The sequence below is a fragment of the Chaetomium fimeti genome (genome assembly GCF_033439085.1).
Source record: "Chaetomium fimeti strain CBS 168.71 chromosome Unknown B0H64scaffold_14, whole genome shotgun sequence".
Taxonomy (NCBI): Eukaryota; Fungi; Ascomycota; class Sordariomycetes; order Sordariales; family Chaetomiaceae; genus Chaetomium; species Chaetomium fimeti.
Genome location: NW_026944342.1, coordinates 121,942 through 131,865, shown reverse-complemented (window position 1 = coordinate 131,865; position 9,924 = coordinate 121,942). Strand labels below are relative to the sequence as shown.

At 54.2% G+C, this 9,924-nt stretch overlaps 2 protein-coding genes across 2 annotated transcripts; both read left to right on the top strand.

The window, feature by feature from the left end:
- Nucleotides 1–686: 686 nt before the first annotated feature.
- On the top strand, nt 687–6,322 carry B0H64DRAFT_61200 (ABC transporter). The gene is made up of 12 exons (XM_062808509.1): nt 687–1,149; nt 1,234–1,771; nt 1,943–2,449; nt 2,518–2,751; nt 2,804–3,498; nt 3,553–3,715; nt 3,781–4,185; nt 4,258–4,381; nt 4,445–4,632; nt 4,686–5,304; nt 5,367–5,822; nt 5,890–6,322. Exons 1-12 carry the CDS (start codon nt 925–927, stop codon nt 6,140–6,142), a joined length of 4,407 nt encoding a protein of 1,468 aa, XP_062653759.1. The 5' UTR covers nt 687–924; the 3' UTR covers nt 6,143–6,322.
- A 1,312-nt stretch (nt 6,323–7,634) lies between these two features.
- Nucleotides 7,635–9,835, top strand: B0H64DRAFT_421100 (uncharacterized protein; the record flags this gene model as incomplete). The annotated part of the gene is made up of 3 exons (XM_062805512.1): nt 7,635–8,064; nt 8,275–8,878; nt 8,938–9,835. The coding sequence occupies 3 exons, from the start codon at nt 7,635–7,637 to the stop codon at nt 9,833–9,835; spliced, it is 1,932 nt and encodes a 643-aa protein (XP_062653758.1).
- Between the last annotated feature and the right edge of the window lie 89 nt (nt 9,836–9,924).

Here is a 9,924-nt window from a genome sequence, read left to right as displayed (position 1 = left end):
AGGGGGAGCTGAAGCTACCACACAGGGGCGGCTGAAGGCGCAGTACCACCGGAGGAATTATCTGGAGCACGGTACAAATAACGCCACTGACCGCATATTGTCACGCTGAGCAATACTGCCGACTTCTGTCGCAAATTTTCTTTCCGTACACCCCCTCCACTCCCTCCTCTCGCTCCCGATGACCCGATCTGTCCCACCTCTGGCCCCCCTGGCATGCGGCGGCTCTGCAAGTTCGCCCTGCCAAGGTCCGTCATGGCCCACGTCAACGGAACGCACCATGAAAATATTACAGCAAAGCGAATTAAACCTGAAGGGAGCCAAGAAAAACAGGATTTTCCACTTTCAGTTCCCTGGCTGCGGCTGGTGAAGAGGACGGTGCCGGAAACCCGCAGTCGTATTCGCCCAGCTGTCAGCCGTGTATTGACGCAAGTGGCTCCCCGTCAATGATTACCCGGCCACCTCCGGACAGCCAGGTGGGGAGGCAGCATGTCGACATCGTTCTGTAGTAACGTCCCATTGTGGGGGCGAAGGTGTCTGTCTCGACCACAATTAGCATTGCTTTCTTTGTATGCGTTGGCACATGGTCCGGGGCCATGGGATTAATCCATCCATCACCAAGCCCGGAGCTGACTTTTCTGTCCTTTCTCCCTGTTGGTGTGTGTGCCTCCCTTGTCATCCTTCCCACCCCGGATGAACGGCGGGCCCAGGCCCGGCGAGACAAGATGGAAATATGGTTGTGAAAAAATGTCAGATGAAAATCAATATGTAGGTAGCCCTGTAACCCAGGACCTGGTTCTTCGCCGCTTCGAAACATTCTCTCGTCGATCACCAAAGTCACCATTCCCCAGATTCCCTCCCGTTTACCCTGCGCCATAGGATCTTCCGGCTACGCGCATTTTGTTTGATGCCCCGAGTTTGGTAACCATGGCCCAATCGTCCCTCGATGCGTGTACACGCATCGACGACTCGTTCGGCCCTCACGCTGGCGACTGCCGGGGCGGTTTCGACTTCACACTCCTATTCGAGGAGACCATCCTCACGTTGGTTACCGTCGGAATCCTCCTCATAGTCCTCCCTCCACGCGCCTGGTACCTGTCGGGGCGCGTGAAGAAAGTGGCGATAGGCGATCGCTCGTCAGCCATCAAGATCGTAAGATTAAGTCCTATGCAGCATCCCCGTTGTGCAACCCCGGATCACAGCTTTTCTAACAATCCGTCCCCGATTCTTGTGTAGTCCGCCTGGGTGGTTCTCGCTACACTGCAGCTCTCTGCATTAATCCTCTGGGCGGTCCCGTCTGCCGGCCGTACGCGGGTCACTCTACTTGCCGCCGCCCTCACCCTGGTTTCCACCCTCGGCCTCTGTCTCCTCTCATACGCCGAGCACACCCGTGCTGTTAAGCCGTCGTCTCTCATCAACACCTTCCTGCTAGGCACGCTATTGTTTGACATCGCTCACACGAGGACCCTGTGGCTCCGCGCCGCAGACCATGTGAATCAGAGCATTTCTTACATCTCCACAGCCGCGGTCGTGGTCAAGTTTGCCGTCCTTGTGCTCGAGGCGGTAGACAAGCGCCGCTCACTGCGTCCAGAGTACCAAGCATACCCACCGGAGGCTACCAGCAGCATTTATAACCGGTCCTTTTTTTGGTGGCTCAACCCGCTGTTTTGGCAGGGCTTTAGCCGGGACCTCGTGGTCGATGACTTATTTGTGCTCGACAAGCATATCCAGGCGTCGTATTGTTACACGCGATTTCAGGCGGCTTGGAGTTCTCGTGAGTACCTAGTTTTGTCTTCGTTTCTTTCCCTTGGCACGCTCGCCCTTCTCCCTATTTCATTCTTTTCTTTGCCTCTGTTTTTTCTTTGTTTTCCGGCCCCATTTGGCCTTTTTCCCACCAGACATGCTGCCAACCACTTTCGTCCTGGTCACTAACCGGCAATCCCAGTCACCCAAAAGTCCACATACTCACTTCTGGGCACATCGTACGGTATACTGAAGTGGACTGTGGTGCAGACCGTCCCGCCGCGGGCTTGTCTTACTGCCCTCTACTTCTGCCAGCCGTTTCTCATCAACCATGCCATCACCCTGTCCCAGCAGCCAATTACCGATGAGACGACACAGAGAGGCTACGGCCTCATTGGGGCCTACTTCTTCGTCTACGTCGGGATTGCGGTCTCGATGGGTCAATACCAACACCGCACCTATCGCACCATCGCCATGCTACGTGCCGGGCTGGTTTCCGTCATCTACCGCAAGACGGGTACCCTGAGCCTCAAGGGTATTGACCCCGCCACATCCATGACGCTCATGAGCGCCGATATCGAGCGCATCGTCCAGGGCTTTCAGACGATGCACGAGATCTGGGGCAACGCCATCGAGGTCGGTGTCGCTATCTTCCTGCTTGAACGACAACTGGGTGTTGCCTGTGTTGTGCCCGTTGCGGTCTCAATCTGTAAGCCCCTTACCATTGTCTTGCAAAACTCAAATTTATTGTTGTTAGGCTAACATACATAAACACAGTGTCCTTGTTGGGCTCCATTTTTGCCATGAACTTCATCATGTCACGCCAGGCCATGTGGCTTGAGGCCATTGAAAAACGCATCTCGGCCACCTCGGCCATGCTGTCGGCCATGAAAGGAGTCAAGATGTGCGGACTCAAGGACACGCTGCTCACGGGGTTGCAGCAGCTGCGTGTCGACGAGCTGCGAATTTCCAAGAAATTTCGCAAGTTGCTCATCTGGAACATGGTTTTCGGTAGGTTGGATCCATCCAGAAGGGGGAAAAAGAAACTAACTAAGGATGTCAGCCTACGTAACACAGGTCTTCGCCCCTGTCTTGACCTTTGCCGTCTTCTCAGTTCGTGCCCGCGACAGCGGGGACGCGACCCTGGACACGGCGCGCGTCTTCACAGCTTTGTCGCTCTTCGCCCTGCTATCGGAGCCCCTGGCCTCCCTTGTCATGGCACTCGCTGCCTACCTGGGGGCTGTCGGCAGCTTCGTCCGGATCCAACAGTTTCTCGAGTCAGAGGAGCGCGCGGATATGCCCAAGCCCGAAGAGGTGACCGAGAAGCCCAAGATTGATGATTCGTCTCCTGATGCCATCGCCGTTCAAGGAGGTAGCTTCGGGTGGGACTCTGAGAAGGAGCCCCTCTTAAAGAAAATCAACCTTTCCGTCCCCTGGCGGAAGTTGACCATGATAGTGGGACCAGTTGGCTGTGGCAAGTCAACTTTGTTGCAGTCGCTCCTTGGCGAGGTTCCTGCCCTAGCAGGCTCCGTACGCCTCGGGTCAACCAGCATTAGCTACTGCTCTCAGGACCCCTGGCATATGAACGGGACCGTCAAGGAGGCTATTATCGGCTGCGAGGAGTACGACGCGAAGTGGTATACGAGGGTTATCCATGCTTGCTCTCTTAAGAGAGACTTCCGAGAGCTACCCATGGGCGATTCTACGCGAATCGGGAGCGGAGGTATCGCGCTGAGTGGCGGACAGAGTCAGCGTATTGTAAGGTTTCCCGTCTACCCCGGATTTATCTCACAGAGGCTAATTTGTCCCAAGGCCCTTGCCAGAGCGGTATACGCTAGAAGAAAGATTGTCATTCTGGACGACGTGCTTGGTGGGCTTGACAACACGACCGAGAACCACGTCTTCCATAGCCTTCTCGGCCACGACGGACTGCTTCGTGATATGAACGCCACCGTTCTCATTGTCTCTTCCTCAGGTATCTATCCACCACTCAATCTCTTTATTCTAGAACGTATGGGGGTATGCTAACTAAGGCAATAGTCAAACGCCTCCCATTCTCTGACCACATTGTGTGTCTTAGCCCGAACGGAGAGATCAACTCGCAGGGAACATTTAACGATCTCAATGCTGCCGGTGGCTATGTGTCATCGTTCTCTCTGCCCCGCCCTGACTGGACTTACACCCCCGAGAATGATGATCAGATACTCCCAATTGAGCTTGTTAAGGCTCAAGACGATATCGTCATTACACAACGCAAAGAGTCAGCCTCTACCGCTTCCATCTCGTCGGAGGACACAGCATGTGCCGCCACGGCTGAGGATGGAATGAACCGACGAACTGGCGATGTTCAAATCTACATGTACTACATCAAGTCGGTCGGCTGGTGGGCGAGCCTCATCTTCGCATTTGCCGTTGTGGGTTTTGTCTTTTGCCTGTCATTTCCGAGTAAGTCTATTCCTTTGAGGTCCAGGGACCGTGAGCCTTTGAGGGAGACATGTTACTAACAGGCCTTGATAGCAATATGGGTGCAATGGTGGGCGGCGTACAACGAGTCGGATCCCAACGGTAACTTGGGATATTGGCTCGGGATCTACGCTATGCTCGGGGGCATTGCCATCATATGTTTGTTCATAAGCTGTTGGTGAGTACTACTCGGTGTTGAAATCACTGCTCTTCATTCCAAAATATGCTGACGAGGATGCAGGCAAATGATCATCACCATGGTGCCCCTGTCCGGCGAGAAGTTCCACCTCACCTTGCTCAACACAGTCCTCAGCGCGCCCATGTCCTTCTTTGTCAAGACGGACTCGGGTGTGACCCTGAACCGCTTCAGTCAAGATCTTCAATTGATTGACATGGAGCTGCCTACCGCGGCACTCAACACCTTCGCCAGTAAGCATCGGATCCATCCCATTCCATGCCGAGCAGGATTGACACTGTCTTAGCATTCGTTCTTTGTCTTGCACAAATGGCTCTCATCGGATACGGATCCGTCTACGCGGCCATCTCGTTCCCCATCGTATTGCTGTCATTGTATCTCATCCAGAAGGTATACCTGCGTACGTCCCGTCAACTGCGTTTCATGGATATCGAGACCAAGGCACCACTCTACTCGCTCTTTGAGGAGTCACTCAGCGGCATCGCCACAATTCGCGCTTTCGGATGGCAGGACAAGTTGAACGACAAGAACCACGAACTACTGGATCGCTCCCAGCGACCCTTTTACCTGCTCTTTGCCGTCCAACGCTGGCTCACCCTCGTCCTGGATTTGGTCGTTGCGGCTGTCGCCGTGCTGCTTATGGTACTGGTTGTCGCGCTCCGGGGTACCATGGCCGCTGGCGGTGTCGGCCTCGCACTACTCAACGTCATCCAATTCAGCCAAAACATTAAGCTACTGGTCACCTTCTGGACAAATCTCGAGACGCACATCGGTTCGGTGGCCCGTATCAGGAGCTTCACCGAGACAGCAGTGCCCGAGGACCAACCGGAGGAAAGCCAACAGCCTCCACCAGGTTGGCCGTCGGCTGGCGCAATCGAATTTGACAATTTGTCCGCGGCTTACAAGTGAGTTTTCATCGGGTAATATACAACTCAAACTTCCCGCTAACTGTTCTTGCGCTCTTCAGTCGCGATGACCTCGTCTTGAAACAGGTGTCCCTGTCTATCAAGGCTGGGGAGAAGATTGGGATCTGCGGGAGGACCGGCAGTGGCAAGACTTCCCTCATCATGACCCTGTTCCGCCTCGTGGATATGCAAGGCGGGTCGATCCGCGTGGACGGAGTGGACATTTCGACACTACCGAGGCAAGAGGTTCGCACCAAGATTGTTGCGGTACCACAGCACCCGTTCCTTCTCAAGGGCTCTGTGCGACTCAATGCGGACCCAATGGGCCAGGCATCGGACGAAGACATTGTGGCGGCGATCCAGTGTGTACAGCTGATGGAAGCCGTTGAGAAGAATGGCGGACTGGACGCTGATGTCGATGACTTGAACCTCTCGGTCGGGCAAAAACAGTTGTTCTGTCTTGCTCGAGCCATGTTACGCCCCAGCACCATCTTAATTTTGGATGAGGCCACTAGCAGGTAAGAATTCCCTTTCTCCGTCTATGGCCCCCCTTTTTAAAGAGTTATCTGACATGATGGCACACAGCATCGACGCAAAGACTGAAGAGACAATGCAGCGCCTTATTCGCAGAAAGTTCGCCGACCATACCATTATCGCTGTGGCTCACAGAATCGAGACCATTATGGACTTTGATAAGGTTGCCGTCCTAGATGCAGGCAGACTCGTCGAGTTTGACAATCCATACGCCCTCCTCGAAGTACCTGGATCCGCTTTTGGAAGGCTGTACAACACAGCACTGGCAGAGGAGGACGAGGATTTGAAGAAAAAGGTAGCATAGCGAATGCTATAGCATATTATAAGCTACGGGTCCCGGAAGATAGTTAGAAGTACATTTCTTTTTCCCTAGTGTTGGCCTTTTGTATGTCAAACGCTAGGAACGTCTCTCCAATCAATTTGGCGAATAGTAGTTCGCGTCCATCAAAGACCGCATGAAGGGAAGTGCCCGATCCATGTTACGGGGTAGTCGATTGCCTACCTACCTGCCAGGTAACGGGTTTGGCCTCGGTAATTAGGTACCTAGGTGGGTAGGTTACATAGGACCTATCCTTTGCCATTCGACGGCCGCGCCGGCATCATCCGCGACAATGACATGCCCCATTAACCGGCGATGTCTATTCTAGGCAATCAGCCAAAGGGTTATTTGTATTTTGCACTCTTATTGGCAACTAAGTAGGTACGTGAGACTCGAGAAGCCCTCAGCGGCCCCCTGCCTAGGTAGGTAGCTAGGTACCGAGAGGTAGTGCCGACATTCCATCGACAAGCAGAGCAAGGTGGAAGCCGGTTGGCCCGGAAACGCTAATCTGACCTTCATTTCCAAGCTAGGTACCCAAACTGGTCGTTGAGATGTATGCGGAGTTAGTTGGGTATTCTGCAATGTCCTGGACGTTGCTGTTTGGCAATGGGATGAAAGGTCTTGGAGTTGTTCGCCTAAATGAGGACTCTGAGTAGGTAGGGACGATCTCGAGTTAATTACCTAGGTATATTCAGGGCGTAGAAGGGTTACAATTTGCAAAGGTGATAACCTCGAGGCTATGCTCACGTAGTTTGGCACCTATGTATATGGGTATGGACGTATCTGGTTGGTTCTATTCCATGGGACTGATGGCAGTTATATTCTTATTTGTCTCGGGCTATAAACAGGGAGACCTGAAGAGTGGTTGTTAATCTCGACCCACCGAGTTGGACCATGGCTACGACTAGTAGTCCAGTGCTGCTTGTCTCAACTCACAGATTCGCCGCAAAAGCCAGAGCAGCTGGATGAGTCAGGATGAATTAGACAGCGACCCCGACGAACGGAACATTGTTTTAATCATGTTGAAAGTTGAATGGGAGAGAAAACTTGGCATCCAAGTACTTACATACCTCCTAGTGTAGGTAATATTTACCTTTCCTTCGTCCGGGTTCATGACTTTTGCCTGGACCCGAAGAAATCATGGATGTCTCGCTGGACTCAAAATTTGTAAAAATTCAAGTTTTAGCCCCCAACTTCGATTTCGCATTGGCATCTTGGCGATAGTTACATTGCATCACTCTTTCACTTCGGTAGCGCCCTTGGCGGTTCAAATATCGTACCCTTCGCCAATCCCATCCCCCGGCCGCGCTGGCAAGGCGGACCGAAGGACTCCAGAAAGTGGAGGCCCCACGACGAGCCGTTCGTGCCGTTGTTCAACATTAAAATAGGAACGTACATAAACGACGCGATTGCCCCTGGATACATTTGTCTGTCGGCTTCCGCTGCAACTCAACTCAACAACTCAATAACTATCGACATGTCAAAGCCACCGCGTCCGGCCGCGCTCCGGTACAGCGCGGAACCGGCATGGATCGCCGCTGGCTACCTTGTCCTGCTGCTCGTCCCGTGGATTTTGACATGCATCTTGTCGTCTCGGACTGTCCGACCGTCGCCGGAAAACTCAGGGGCACTTACGCGAGAAACGGCCCAGCACCTCCACCGAGTGTCCTTTGCCATCGATGCCCTCAACTTTATCGCAGCAGTGGCTGCGTTACCTGTCATCTACGCGCTGCTTGCGCGGGCGGCCGTCGTCTTTTCCCAGCGGACGAACAACCGCAAGAGATTGAACGTGAAGCAGCTGTTTGCTCTGGCAGACCGGGACTTTCTGAGTTATGGTCTCGCTGGAAATTACATGTATGGTGTCAGGTCTTTACTCTTCATTTTTGGAACTACCCTCGTCTTCTTAGGTGAGTTATGGCTAGAGACGAGCTCCCCTCCCGGGCATGAAGAGCCAGCACACTGACAAAATATAGCCGTCGTTCTCCTCCCTATCCGCGCAATCCTAGTTCACACCGAGCTTAGACTCTTCCCGGAACCTGACTCGAACGCTTACACCACAGCCTCTACCTCTAAACCTAACGGCTGGTTGGGCAAACGAGTCGGGCTGGATCCGCGAGTCTGGAACCTCGGGTCTGTCCCGAGAGGCCTTGCCATCGTGAAAACGCGACATGCCCTCCTAGACGCCTTCCCAGGCGAGTGGATGGCCGAGGCCTGGCACGACAATGATGCGCTCGAGAGATTTGCAACGAAATACAGTGGGCGTTACTTTATGTCTTCGTTGGCTCGAGACACGACCACGGGCATGTACAGACAGCATGCCCTTCGGATGAACAGCAGTTCGATCTGCGATGAAATACCCGCCTCAGAGGTCCCCGTACCCTGCCCTGTGCAGCGCGACAATGGGCTCGACACCTCCTACAACAACGCGAACTTGACGGTCCACGTCTGCGTACCAGGGGTGGCAGGAGCCAACCGGGGCGCCCCCTGGAATGAGACTGAAGACCGGCAGGACTTGACTGAGACCTTGTACATTACGAAGTCCAGCCCCGTGTATAGTTACTTGAACTACACCTTGCGCTGTGTCGGAAGTACCAGCCTGGGGTACTTTGAGCTCGGGAACTCCTTCAACGGCGGAAAGTTCGGCCCGCTGCTGTCGTCCTTTAAATTCCCTGCCAGCACACGGGACCCTACGGAGTTCACTGACGAAGTAGTCAATCCGTCGTAAGCAGCCTCCTCTAAAAGCATCCAGCACCGTTGAAGACATTAACGTGGTTTCCCAGGTTGTATACAAACGACGCCCGCCCGGGGGAGCAGGTTCCGCGCGAGGATTACAACACCGAGATAGCCCGGGGCACCGTATTCCGCGCTCCCGGTCCGCTCACCCTCGCGGCGCACGCTATGTTCGGAGCGGGATCCTTCTTCGAGCTCGCGCAGTCCATCACTGGGCCCAACGACACGCTCTCCCAGACCCTCTGCCAGCTGAGCCCCATCCCGTTCCAGCGTGCCTACAAAAGCCTGCGCCGCTGTGACCCGGAAGACACAGAAGGTGGCGGTCGCTATGGCGAAGAACGGGGTAGATTTGCCTCCAGGTATGGCTGGGCCAACGACCGCGTGGAAGGGCTTATCTCGACCATCCGCGAGACAAACGGGGTCGTGGGTAGCCTCCTTGACACAACCATGTACCTCGCCAGTAAAGCCACACTGGATACCGCTGCCGTCGCGAGAGGTTCATACTTTGGAACCACTCACCAGATCTGGCGGGCCGACGGGATCGCGGTTCGTACTCATGTCGTGTCAACGGCGGGGCTGGTTGTAGTCACGGTGTTGCTGGGTTTACAGGTTTTCGGCATCCTGGCTCTGGTCTGGTACATTTACCGCATGCCGACGTGGACCAAAACGCTGGACGCTATGGCTGTCGCTAGAATTACGAGACAGCTGGCGGATAGAGACGGGGGGTTTCTCAGGTCGGATGCATTGTGGATGCCGACGCCGGAGGAATCCCGACAAATGGAGGAGACGGACGCCCTCGTTGGGCTTGTGGACCACGAAGTGCCAGAGGCCTCTGACGAGCTAACGCTGAACGCGGATGCTTCTCCAGCTCCCGATTATATTCTGAGCGTCGGCGCACCCGGACTCATATCCCGTGGTATCAGGAAGGCTCACAAGTCAGAAGTCTGAAGTCTGAAGTCGATATCTGGATTTGTCGCCTTGGTTTTTGGATAGTGTCTTTTGTTAATGATAGAGTAATATCCCTTATTGAGTAGCGC

What these genes read in the sequence shown, in the direction of transcription:
- B0H64DRAFT_61200 (XM_062808509.1), top strand. Translation starts at nt 925, where the DNA reads ATGGCCCAATCGTCCCTCGATGCGTGTACACGCATCGACGACTCGTTC. An exon ending in GCCCGTTGCGGTCTCAATCT is followed by an intron (nt 2,450 to 2,517) that starts GTAAGCCCCTTA and finishes ACATAAACACAG; the next exon opens with TGTCCTTGTTGGGCTCCATT. An exon ending in GCGGACAGAGTCAGCGTATT is followed by an intron (nt 3,499 to 3,552) that starts GTAAGGTTTCCC and finishes ATTTGTCCCAAG; the next exon opens with GCCCTTGCCAGAGCGGTATA.